At 49.0% G+C, this 13,445-nt stretch overlaps 1 protein-coding gene across 2 annotated transcripts in view; it reads right to left on the bottom strand.

The window, feature by feature from the left end:
* Window positions 1-254: 254 nt before the first annotated feature.
* The window catches only part of SH3PXD2B (SH3 and PX domains 2B), a gene marked incomplete at both ends in the record, with an annotated part of 107,530 nt that continues 94,339 nt past the window's right edge, over window positions 255-13,445 (bottom strand). The window contains 2 exons of one of the 2 annotated variants that reach the window (XM_084244127.1): window positions 255-305; window positions 4,427-5,947. In XM_084244127.1, the coding sequence (XP_084100253.1) occupies window positions 255-305; window positions 4,427-5,947 (1,572 nt within the window). Of the gene's footprint in view, window positions 306-4,360; window positions 5,948-13,445 lie in introns of those variants that run through there. The other variant, XM_084244126.1, reaches the window with a different exon arrangement.

The raw sequence follows: 13,445 nt of genomic DNA, 5'->3' as shown, positions 1-13,445 counted from the left end.
TCAAATAAGATTCAACAAGACTGCATTTCACCATGAAGCTTGAAACCAGTCAAGCATTTTTTATTAAAAAAAAAAAAAGAAAAATTCTAACGGTATATAGTCGATACGTGCTACAGCTAATTGTCCATCACCCCCCCTCACATTATATATCCTCATGTATTTTTTCATATTAAAAGGAAACAAACACCACCACCAGAATGTGTCAGTTTGCTATGAGGGTATGAACAGTGATGAGAAATCCAGGGACATGTAGGTCATCCAACAGCAGAAATGAGGTGGGGCAATGCTGTCAGTGTCCACTGTTCCTGGAGGGATGCAAATGGACTAGTTAACTTGGTGGCTCCCTGAAGCAGGGAATGAGTTGTAGCTAAGGTGGCCATAGTTTATCATCACCCCTGTAAGAGGGAAAGGGGCACAGCCATCAATTACATGGCACCAAGGCATTGACAGGAGGACATTGGGATACACTGTGGACACCTTAGCTGTGTTAGGATTGCTTATTGCTGTAACAAGCCTGCTGGGGCAGCGCCTTCTGTCCGTTTATAGACCTCAACGTGAAGGCTACTGGCTGTGACACTGGGTTTGGCCTCTTCAAGGACAACAGAGGTTGGACCCCTTGTCCTGACTGGAGCTATGGGATAGATAATAAAAGGGAGAGGAACGTGGAATGCTTAGTAAGATGAGAGGCTCCACAACTTGGCAGGGTAGCCCCAGAAACCAGTCATTACCTCATGGAGCTGGACGTCAAATCTGTGGGGTCCTCAGAAGGTGAAGACTATGGCACCTCCTGGTTTGAACCCTGTGGTTCCACCACTCTGCTGGGGACCCTCAGGGCTATGGTCTGTCTAGACATTAGAACCTCAGCTGAGTTAGGAGCAAGCCTACATGGTGAGGGAGGGCATCCCACACTCTCAGGTGTCAATGCAGTCAATTTCCCATTCAAACAGGCCACACGCTTTGACATTAGGTAATCTTTGGTCTATGGTCTGGTATGGCTGTTTGCCTGGATAGCCAAGCAGGGAGCAAGACCTTCCAGAGGCAGCCTGATCCATCACTTAAGAGGCGAGGCCACAACGAAAGGAGAGAGGACAAGCCAATTATGTTCTTGTTCTCAACCATGTCTGCTGGCAATTATTTTGAGGGCGGGAGCAATTTCTTCTTTCCCCCACTCAGTGCTGGGTACTTGCTGCAGGCTCAATAAATATTTGACTGTCCACACCTCATTCTATTGTCCTGCCAAGACTTGGGGAGATTCAGCACCTGCTCTCCAAGGCGGCAGGTTTGTGTTGCTATGTTAAACCCGAAGAAATCCCCAGTGGGTTCAAAAGTGATTTAAGGCCAAAACTGCCAAAGAGATGGATGACACCGAGGGGCTCTGGAAGCCTGTTGTGGTTTCAGCAACTTTCAGTGGGTCAGGACTTTAAAAATGGCTGGAGCTAGTGCTCAGCTCTCCACAAGTCTCAGCCTGGGACAAGGACATAGACCCAAATGGCAAGGAGATACTGAATTGAACAATCTGAGCAAAGGCCTTTTTTTTTTTTTTTTATCAAGTGGTGCTCCTAAAACTTGGATTTTCCAATGACACAATGGCACATGCTGTAGTTTTGTCCCAGGATATTAGAGTCATCACAAGGAAGCAGGGCTGAGGAAAGGGGAAAAAAAAAATCTACCTTTGCCTGCCTTTAGGGTTGGCATGTGGCCTATGACCCACCAACATGCACGATCATGGGGTGGAGGGGGAGGGGAGCTGAAACCTAAATTCAGAGAGGTTAGCTGCCTCCTTGGAAGCTGCATGGTCATCTCACTGCTGATGGCAGAGGCAAAGTCAAGGGTATTGGGGAGAAAAAACCTGATTCCAATCTCAGCTCAGTCACTATTTAGACAAAGGGGGCATGTAACTTCATCCCCCCTCAATTTTCTCACCACAGATCGGGGCTGATCCTCTGCACCTCACAGCATTGTGAGGATACAGATATATAAAGGAGGGGGTGTATCCAGGCACCGCTGACCTTCCTGGAGCCTGGCAGGGAGTTCTAACATTGGCCTGGGACATTTCCCATGGCTGAAACTCCAAGGGTTTTGCAATATGTTCTGTCAGATTCTCACAGAATAGTGGCCACGGTCCCAGATGCCGTGAACCTGAGTGCCCAGGCAAAGACGGCTGGGGAGGGCCACTGGCCATCAAGACCTTCCAGCTGCCCAGGGATGTGCCCACCACTGTGGTAGGAGCTGGAGAGGTGTCCTCAAAGCCAGAGTGCCCTGAGGAAAGACAGTGAACAGGGAGGGATGTGGCCTCAGTACCTTCAGTTCACATCAGAATATGACAAGGACTACTACTACTACTACTACTACTACTGCTGCTGCTGCTGCTGCTGCTGCTGCTGCTGCTGCTACTACTACTACTACTAAAAAGGCAGTTCTTTCCTTTGCAGGAAAACTTTCTGTCCAGAGAGAGGTGGAAACAGTTCATTCCCACTCAGTCATCGCCCAGGAAGAGGGAATGAGGCCAGAGACAAGCCCATTCAGTGGAATCAGCAAATAAAACTCACAGTTCTCCACAGCCAGGCATGGAGTCCCATGCACCTTGGACTACCTAGCACCTAGCACCTAGTAGGTGCTCACAATGAAAAGGTCAACGAATGCAGAAAGGAAATCAGAAAAAAAGTAAGAATTTTACGTTTTGAAATATAGCAATTCCTGTGGCATAGCTTCACAAAGTCTATTTAAACCAAAGTGGATTAAAAACTCAGAGAAGTGTGTTAGAGGGCTCTCCCCCAGCCTGGCTGTCTTCTCCCTCCAAGGCTCCTGCAAAGGGCCTCGGCAAGTTGGGCGACAAGGGGCACCTGGTGGGTTCCCAAAGCAAAAGCAGCCTGCATACCTCAGCAAACCACATCTGCAAAATGGGTGGAAGGGCTACCCTGGCTTCCTCCTAGTGGCATAACAGAGAGGGAGAGTACATGAGGAAAAAAAAAAAAAGAAAAGAAAGCTACTCTACAGGTGCCATGGAGCAGGATGCCGCTGTGCAGAGGGACAGGTTTGTGTCTGTCCCTACCTCCTTTTGGGGCTACGGATTGCTGTGCTCAGCTTAGAGACGCAGCTGCTTGAGCCACCAGAGCCCCTTGAAGCTGGCACGTGAGGCCATCTTGTCTCTTTTTGCTCTGTGAACCACCCCCTAGGGGGAGCACCAGCTCAGGAGTAGGGAATAGGGCTCTGCACCAACCACCAGGGTCCAGGGCAGCTTTCTGTCTATACAGCAGCGGGTGGGAGAGGTGGTGGTTGTGGGAGTAGCCACAAATGCCACTCACCTGAATCACAAGGAAGCCACGTAGCCACCTGCTCTCATACCCAGCTTCTCAGTTTTCTCTCCCTGGTTCGCCTCTTCCAGGAGGAAGGGCACAAGCATTGATGTCAAAACCTCTTTCCTCCTCTTCTTAGCTAGCATGCCCTGGGCACACTGACCCCAAGTTTCTGCATCAATAAAATGGGTATATTACAAAAGGGTTGTGTAAAGGCCAAGGACAGCAATTGGCACCTACTAGCTACTCAGCAAGGGGAATCTCACAAGGCAAGAGTAGGCTGTGCGAGGCCCCCTTATTTAAGCCAACTTCAAGATTCTTGCTCTAGGTAGACAAAAGTGAAATGCCCCAAGAAGGGGCATGGGTTCTTGTTTCAAAGTCCTGGATGGACAGGAGCCTGCAGAGGAAAGTGACTCAAGCTTGTAGGACCGATCAGGGTCCCAAGACACCAGCTGGAAGGACGATGGCCCAGTGGCCCTCCATGCCCAACTCCCGGGGCAGCTGCATCTGGTCGACCCTGAGAGGCCTGTGAACCTGAGGCCTCATAAAGAGGACACCTCCCTGGATTGGCAAGGGAGCCGGCTTCTACAGGATGTTCTCTCTGGTACCAGGCATTTTGGATACTGAGTGAATAAAGTCACTGAGCTCTAAGAGACATGGGCAAGTGGAGCAGGCCATCGTGGACTGGGTCGGGTAGCAAGGAGAGTTGCTCCTCTTATGCCTGGTCCAAACAATCAGAGACCTCTCCTGTAGTTTGCCCAGATGGTGGCTCCTGTCCTAGAGAATCTGGAGCATCAGGGTCCCACTGCTAGGAGGGCAGGGACACTGATGGCAATGCCTTCGGCCTTAAGGCAGCGATGCTGATGTGGAGAGAGACAAGGGTGTGGCCTCCAGAGGATGATGTGATGGGGGATCACTCTCCACCCCCAGGAGGGAAGAAACCACAGTGCTCCAGAGTCTTCCTTCCTTTGGAGCTGTGTGGAGAATGATAAATTAAGAGGCATATTAAATATAGGGGTAAAGCCAGCAGGGGCGAGTGGGACCTCCAGGCAGGAGGGAGGAGGCTACGGCTTCTTTCTGAGATAGTTGGAAGGAATCCACCCTTCCCAGGAGGGTGCCCCGCTCAGGACCTGGCAGAACCACCAGCCGCTGCTGTTCTTTTCCCGGACCTCAAACACTGTCCCCTCCTGGAAGCTACTGGTATCTTCATCTCCTTCAAAGTTGGCCACTGCCACATACAAAGAGTCCTTTGGGCCATCGATCTGGGGGGAAGGGGCCGCGGTCATCACTTTTTCCCGGTTTTCCCCCATCTTGCTTGTCCCACGTGGCCCTGGCCCACCTCTGCCTCGCATGTCATCTTGGCCCCCAGAAGAGTTGGAGAGAAAAGGTTTGGCTTTTGGAGGGATAAGCAGTGCCCGGCCTGGGGCAGGAGCTGCCTTGCCTTCATGGGCCTCACGCTGAGGCCCTCTGACATCTGGGAGGGGCCCTCTGACATCTGGGAGGGGCCCTCTGACGTCTGGAAGCGGCCTGGATGATGAGGAGGTTTTCTTGGGGGGTGGTGGCCTCCGGGGTGGGACCACAGGCCGCTGCTGGAGAGCCTCTTGGAGAGGACTGGGAGCATTCTTAGGCACGAGGTCTGCAGTCTTGGCTGGCCTGGGTGGGGCTCTGCAGGCCACCTCCCTTGAGCCAAGCCCATCCTGCTTGCCTGTCCGGTCCTGGGCACGGCCAGGTCCCTCTGCAAGGAGGAGGTTGCGGCCGAAGGCCACATCTTGGCCCCCAACAGCCTGGTGGCTGCTCTCCCCATCCAAGAAGGGTTTCTCTTGGGACCTGGCAGGCCTGAGCTTGCTCCTGAGGTTACAGATGTCCACTTGGTCTTCACCCTGAGGTGGCTCTGTCCTGGGGGAAGGAGCTGGCTTGGGCCTAACCTGAGGTTTGGATTTCAAGAAGGGATTCTGTGTAATGGCTTCTGGCTTCTCCTCTGGGGGGTCAGCTTTGCATTTGGAGATAGGCCGGAGGTTGGGCTTCTTCACTTCTTTGACCAATACTTTGTGGCCACACTCCAGCCCCATCTCATTTTTTAGCTGGAACAACTTGCTTTTATCAGGTTTGGGCTCTGGTCTCCTGCTGTCCCGGGAGAGGGGGATGTGTTTAGCTGGAATCATTGGCAAAATCATGCCAGGAGGCTTAGGCGAAGAGCCCCTGAGCTGCTCCATCCTCTGCCGTTCCCGCTCCTGCAGCTCCCCCTCTGACTTGATGATGGATTCTTTCCGGGGAGGGAGGCTGGGTTTCTCCTCCAGGTCCGGGTCTGAGATCTCCTCATACCCTGCACACGAGGACATGTCCAAAGACACCTTCCTTAGGCTCTCCTTCCCACCCTTCCAGTCTTTGGACCATGACATCCCAGGGTCCACAGCACCATGGGGAGCATCAGGCAGGGGCCGGGAGGGGCCCATGGCTTCACTGCCTGTGTTGTCTATTGCTGCTGCATCCCCCAGCCGGAGCTGGGTCACCTCATTGGGCAACGGAGCCAGAAAGTTGGGTCTTGAGGCATTGCTGGTCTTCTTATATTTGTCAATGAAAGTTGCTGGGGCCCATCCTTCCTTATCTTCAATCTGAATGTACCACCAGCCACTCAAGTTCTTCTCGATTACCTGGAAGGACAGAGGATAGCACTTAGTAGGTCTGGCTCAAGGGTTGGCAGACCCAGGGTTGGCAGGATTCACCTCGATGAGAATTCTACAAGTGGGGTTTTACACTCAGCAGATTCCCAGAGAACATGAATGGCAGACCATCTGTGGAGACTTCACTGTGCTGCAGGAATCTCTTAGGTGGGGTAGATTCCTGTCTAACTTTGGATTTCCCAAAAGTACTCTGAGACTCGGACTTAGGTCCATCTAGTTAACTTGAGAGATGGTTTCCGGAAGCACAAGTGAGGAGGTTGGGAACTTGAGAGCCAAGGAGAGCAGGGGCCACTGGGGCTTACTCTACCAGGGTCCATGGACGGAACATGGAGAATAAGACTCGGTCCACTGCAGGTGGGGACCTTTGTCTCTCAACTCCTAGTCTCTCCCCTTAGGAAGGGGAAACTGTCAGCTTCAGAGACTTGTGTGTAGCTGCAGTCCACTCAGGTGGGTCTGGACGCAGGGTAGGGCTGTCAGCACCGTCTGCTATAACTAAAGAAGTTCAAGGCAAAACCCACATTCAGCTCTAATTAGCCTTGATCACTGCTGCTCTCACCAGAGCACCGGATAAAGGAGTTGGCTGGTGTCTAGGCCATGCTGAATGAGAAATACATATCCCTGAATGTGAGAATCACACTGGGCTCATGTTTAGATACAGTGGAACTGCTGCTGATGGAGGCAAGACAAACGCTCGCGTCATCTTCTCCCACTGGGAGACACACCCATTGAAAGGAATGGTGGGCAGACTCACCCAGGTTATTTAAGGTCTTATGTGTCCTGCCTCCTTTTTGTTCATAAGATATAGCTGAATTCACACAGGGGAACATACTTTGTGTTATGGGCTGAACAGCACCCCCCGCTCTGCCACCCATATACACATTTAAGTCCTAACCCCTATACTTTAGAATGTGACTATCTTGGAAAAGAGAGCACTTTAAAAGGTAATTAAGCTAAAATGCAGTTGTTAGGGTGGGCCCTAATTCAATATGACTGGTGTCCTTATAAGAAGAGGAGATTAGGATACATAGGACAGACAGAATGAGGGGTGACCACAATGGACATAGCGAGAAGGTGGCTGTCTGAATGCCCAGGTGAAATCAACTCTGCTGACACCCTGATCTCAGACCTCCGGCCTCCAGAACTGTGAGAACATAAATCTCTGTTGTTTTAAGCACCCAGTTTGTGGTATTTGCAGAGCTAATGAATACACTGCAATTCCCCAGCAGGCTCCGTGCATAGGGGATGCGATGCTTAAAACTGCCTATAAGGTGGGGCTTATCATGTTCTTTTACAGGTGTAGAGCTGAGCTTCAGCTGAGCTGAGGTAGTCACAGAGGGTCAAGCAGAAAGCCAATGGTGGAGGTAGGAATCAGAGGCAGGGTAGGGGGCTCTAGAGCGCCAGCCTTTACCACCACATCTTACCTCGGAAAGAGGACCAAGTATGGGGAGGAGCCATGCCTGAGGTGAGGAAGTACTGGGGGCAAAGGCTGCTGCCCAGCTTAGAGAGGAATGGCAGCCACAGACTCATTTCTGGGAGCAGGGGTTAGGCCCTGGGCTGAAATTCTGGGTTATAGTCCTGCCTTCACCACTTGCTGCCTGAATGGCTCTGCCCAAGCTCCATGCTCAGATTCCACACCATAGAATGTAGCGATAGCAAGAATAATAACTCCCACTTGCAGGATCTGTGGAATGCCGTGTAAGCTAATGCATGCCATAGCACTTGGCAAGTGCTGAAAGGTAAATGTTACTTATTAAATTATAAGGGTGGGCCTCCCCCGTGGCGCAGTGGTTGAGCGCTGGGTTGCGAAGCTGTCTGCAGCCTCTGCACAGCTGGTTCGATTCCCCGGCTGCTCCCTGGCCACCGGAGGAGGGTCCCACATGGCGCACAGACCTCTCCTGCCGCCCGCTCCCACATGGCGCACAGACCTCTCCTGCCGCCCGCTGCTCCCCTCAGCAGTGTACTTCGGTCCTTCTGCCTGCTCTGCTCCCTGCTCTGGCTCTGGTGAATTCTCTCACCCTCCCACGCTTCTGAATGTACCCAGTGCTTATATAAATAAATAAATAAATCTTTAATAAATAAATAAATAAGTAGATTATAAGGGTGATCACTGAGAAAGCAGGGTGCGTAAGACAGGCATACACATAACAATCTCACTGGATTCTCTCCAGGAAAGGGTACAGATAAATGCGAGTCCTTCACATTGAGGGTGACCAGCGTCTTATCAATCTGGCAGCTCTAATAACAATTAAAGGTAATTCTGAGCATGAGAGTCATGGTTGGCACATCCAGGTAGCACTAAGACAGTCTGTGAGCAAGTGAGTACAGGTCAATAATCAAAGTGAAATGTACCAATGAGGATTTGCTAAGCTTATATTCTATGCAAAGTACTATGGCAGAAATGCTAAACATGTATTCTCTCTCTCTCTCTCTCTCTTTTAACACTTATTTATTTATTTACCTATCTATCTATCTATTTATTTATTTATACAAGCACTGGGTACAGTCGGAAGCGTGGGAGGGTGAGAGAATTCACCAGAGCCAGAGCGGGGAGCAGAGCAGGCAGTAGGACTGAAGCACACTGCTGAGGGGAGCAGCAGGCGGCAGGAGAGGTCTGCATGCCATGTGGGACCCTCCTCCGGTGGCTGGGGAGGAGCCGGGGATCGAACCGGCGCTGTAGAGGCTGCGGGCAGCTTCGCAACCCGGTGCTCAACCGCTGTGCCACCGGGGAGGCCCTTTATTCTCTCTTTTGTTTTAAAAGATTTATTTATTTATGCATACAAGAGTTGGGGTACAGGCCAGAGATGCGGGGGTGAGAGGATTTACCAGATACAGAGTGGGGAACAGAATAGATGTACTGACTGCAATACAATGCTGAGGGGAGCAGCAGGCAAGTCAGGAGAGGTCTGCTGCACCATGTGGGTAGCTCCCTGGCCAGCCAGGGATTGAACTCACACTGCAGTGTCTGCGGACAGCTTCATAGGTTGTGTGTTAACCCCTTGCGCCACCGGGGAGGCCCTAAACATTGTGTTCTTTTTTTTTTTCCCTTAAACTTTCTTTCTTTCTTTTTTTTTTTTTTTTAAAGATTTGTTTATTTATACAAGCACTGGGTAAGGTCAGAAGCAGGCGAGGGTGAGAGAATTCACCAGAGTCACAGAGGGGAGCAGAACAGGCAAAAGGACTGAAGTACACTGCTGAGGGGAGCAGCGGGCGGCAGGAGAGGTCTGAGCGCCATGTGGGACCATCGCCAGTGGCTGGGGATCAAACCAGCACTGCAGAGGCTGTGGGCAGCTTGGCAGCCCAGTGCTCAACTGCTGCGCCACCAGGGGAGGCCCTAAACATTGTGTTCTTTTTTTTTTTTTAAAGAGGCATGTATTTTTATTTATTTATGATTTATTTGTTTGTTTTGTTTATACATGCACTGGGTACAGTCAGAAGCGCGGGAGGGTGAGAGAATTCACCAGAGCCAGAGCGGGGAGCAGAGCAGGCAGAAGGACCTAAGTACACTGCTGAGGGGAGCAGCGGGCGGCAGGAGAGGTCTGCGCGCCATGTGGGACCCTCCTCCGGTGGCCGGGGAGGTGCCGGGGATCGAATGGGCGCTGCAGAGGCTGCAGGCAGCTTCGCAACCCAGCGCTCAACCGCTGCGCCACCAGGGAAGCCCAACGTTGTGTTCTTAATCATGATTTTTGGAGTTTCCATTTATTAGAGAGAAGCTAAGAGCTACTATAAATAAAAGCAAATGCAAAATCACAAGAATGAGGGGGAAAGAAAAGAGAGGAAGGTTTAAGACCTGGGTTCAAGTCACTGTCCCACCACTTATTAGCTATGTAACATTGAGCAATTTACCTAACCTTTCTTTGTCTCCTGTAGATCTGTAAAATCTGAAGATATAGACCTCTTAGAATCCTAGTGAAGATTAGTATCAAGTACTTAAGATACCTGGCACAGAAGAAGTGCCTATATCATTATCATCGTCATCACCATCAAAACATGTGATGACATTCCAAGTAGCTGGAATGTTGATGTTCCACTAAGGAATTCTGAAGGCGAAGATGACATGGAACCAGGAAGCAAAATCAAAGGAAGATATATAATTTATCACAAGGAAAGACCAGTTGGTTAAACCAAAAGCTATTTCTCACTTGAATCTCTCAATGCCCTTAAAGAACCTATGTAGAGGGCCTCCCCAGTGGTGCAGTGGCTGAGCGTTGGGTTGCGAAGCTGCCCGCAGCTTCTGCAGCGCCGGTTCGATCCCCGGCTGCTCCTGGGCACGCAGACCTCTCCTGCCGCCTGATGCTCCCCTCAGCAGTGTACTTTGGTCCTTCTGCCTGCTCTGCTCCCCGCTCTGGCTCTGGCGAGTTCTCGCACCCTCCCGCGCTTCTGACTGTACCCAGTGCTTGTATAAATAAATAAATCTTAAAAAAAAAAAGAACCTATGTAGACACCATGGAATAAGAAAGCAGAGAAGTCTTAAGGGAAGGTGACAGTGTGCTTCCTGGAAAAGAATGCTGGACAGGTGGATAATTAGCAAAAATAGACAAGAAAAAGGCCAAAAAAAAAAAAAGGGGGGGGGGAGGTCACAGTTCTGGCTGAAATGGGGGTTGAAGTCTCTCTGGAGGAAGAATCCTTAAGACCTCCAGAAAACCCCAGAGATCCATTAACTGCCTATTACATGCTGGCCCGCCCTCAGCTTCAGTGCATTTCCCATGACATCCTGAGCTGCACTTGGCAGATTTTGGGATATTCTGAGCTGGGGAGTGGTGCTGCTTTATCAGCAAATGTTCAATGGTGTGTATTTGTACAAAATGCTAGAAACTCTTTGTCTTAAAGGAGAAGAAGTTTTAATTTTTTTTTTCAACTCTCTAGGGGATAAAAAAACCAACTGTATCTTGACTTAAATGATTAAGCCCGGTTTCTGGTTTCAAGGTGGAAGATGGAGTGAACAACAATTTCCCCTGTATGCAACAAATCTAGGGACTAAACAAAGGAATACAAAGGCCAGCTCAGAAGGAGAAGGGGGAAAAGTCAATAAAAATTGTGGGGAATCACACTGGTGGGTAGATGTTGTAGCCCAGGATGCCTCAGAGGTTTGGCTGCAAAACTTGGGGACAATGCTGACATTGCCAGACTTCAAGGTGGTAGAGTATGAGGACGGGGAGGCTCAGTGCAGTGATATGGCAGAAGCAGCCAGGCAGGCTAACTCCTCATTAAGCCCCTTACCCCATACTTGTAGGGCAGATGAAAAAAGATGGTGATTGACCACAGTGGGAACAATGAATGTGGGAGCTTTGGTCTGAAAGATCTAACATTGTTCAGTGTTTGGTTCAGAATCCCTGATATGGCACTGAAACCAGTGGAAGCTGATCAGTATCTTGAGTACACTCCTCAACTGGGCCATGTGACTGTCTGCATTCTTTTCTTAAGATAGTCCAAGAATTGCCCTAACACCATAAACAGAACTGAAATAAATACCATTGCCACTGCAAAGGATTTACAACTGTGGAAAGAAAATAAACAGTAATGATAGGACCTTAAATTAAATATTTAATAGCCTTCAGAGATACAGAGGGCATCAACTTTGGAAAAGAACAGGATATTATGAAACAAGAACAGGTAACTATGAAATAGAATCCAGAACAATTCTTAGAAATGAAAATTGTAGCTGTTAAAGTTATAGAAGCAACAGATTGAACTGTTAAAGATCAAATTAATAAGCTAAAAGATGGAGCAGAATGTGGCAGTGGGATGAAGGTGAAAAACAGGAAAGGAAACTTAATAGACATGAAAATAGGAGCAGAACTTCCCATGTCTATTTAATAATGGTATGAAAAGAAAAGAACAAAAGGAGAGAAAGAAGTCAATATTTAAAGAAGTAAATGTGGGGAATTTTCTAGGAAGACTTCCTGAGTTTTAGATTGAAAAGGCCTATAACATGCTAAGCAGGATAAAAATGAGAAAGCAAACAAACAAACAAAAAAAACAAAAAAACCCCCAAAACTCACACCTAAATACACTTTAATGAAAATGCCAGCATTTTGGGCCTCCCTGGTGGCACAAGGGAATAAGCACAGCACTGTGAAGCTATCCGCAGCCAGTGCAGCATGAGTTCGATCCCCGGCTGGCCAGGAAGCTACCCACATGGTGCATCAGACCTCTCCTGTCTTGCCTGCTGCTCCCCTCATCAGTGTATTTCAGTCGGTCTGCCTGTTCTGTTCCCCACTCTGTCTCTGGTGAATCCTCTCACTCCCTGCACCTCTGGCCTGTACCCTGGTTCTTATATGTATAAATAAATAAATCTAAAAAAAAAAGAAGAAAATTCCAGCATTTTAAAGATAACAAGGAACTCCTGATTCAGAGAAATGGCCAATAATGAACAAAAGAACAAGAACTGGCAGATAGTAGATGTTTACTAGCAACAATGAATGCACGAAGGGAACAGATGATGGACTCAAAGTGCTGAGGGAAGATGACTTTAAAACCGCAATTCAAGATACAATTACTGAAGAATGAGGGGAAAATACCACTGAACAGTAATATGTGAAGAAAGCATTAGGTACAGAGGTAAGGGGCTGCCTTAGCTAAGGGCTGTGATACAGGGCAAAGAAGCTGACACAGGGCAGGGAGGGAAACCTATGTGAACTTGAGAAGGCAGGATTATGGTGAATGAGTTGGATTTGATGTGGCAAGTTCAGTTTAAAAATGGCACTGAGTACCTTCTATGAAGGCAGGTAGAAGGCTAAGGAGCTGGGTTAAAGGAAGCTCATTGGGTAGGGGAGGTGGGGAAAGGTCAGCCTGAGCTGTGGGGTTCAGAGGAAAACAATGGAAATGAGCGTGTTCATATCAGAACAGGACATATATACTTCACAAGAGCAAAATGAGGGAATCACTCAGGGAATTATCCTGTAGTACAAGCAAGATGTCTTTTGAGTTCTCTCTGTAGATTTGAAGTTGGGAAGACCAGAATGGCAAAATCAAAAAACCAAAAACCAACCCTCCTGTCATAACCTTGGGGTATTTCTGTTTCTCCTTGATTTCTCTGTGTGGATTTAAAGTTATAAATGTTAGTTTGAGCAGCTTCAGCTCAGGTTCTTTAAATACTCCTGTGGACAGCCCTCCTGTAGTGGGTTGAAAAGTGTCTGGAGGCCTGGGCAGAATCAAGGGTGGTGAGGTCCAGGATGCCACCCTGCAGCTCCCTGGGCAGCTGTCCTGGGAATGGAGGCAAAGAGAAAGAGGCAGGAAGTATGACACTGGAGGGAAAACAGAGGGTGCTTTGGAGGCTGAGAGTAAGTAGAGACCCCAGGGAAATGTGCTGCACCTCTGTATTGACTCAACAACCATTCACTATGGTCCAGTCCCGATTTTAGGATTTTGGGTAGGAATGAAGAAAACACTCCCTGACCTTCTAAGTGTTAAGCAGGAAGTTAGTAGGGAGACAAATTTTTATTTTTTCAACATTTATTGGAAACTTACC

The sequence above is a fragment of the Talpa europaea genome, assembly GCF_964194135.1.
Source record: "Talpa europaea genome assembly, chromosome: 9".
Lineage (NCBI taxonomy): Eukaryota > Metazoa > Chordata > Mammalia > Eulipotyphla > Talpidae > Talpa > Talpa europaea.
Note: the sequence above shows the minus strand (reverse complement) of the source record. Positions and strands in the feature narration are given on the sequence as shown.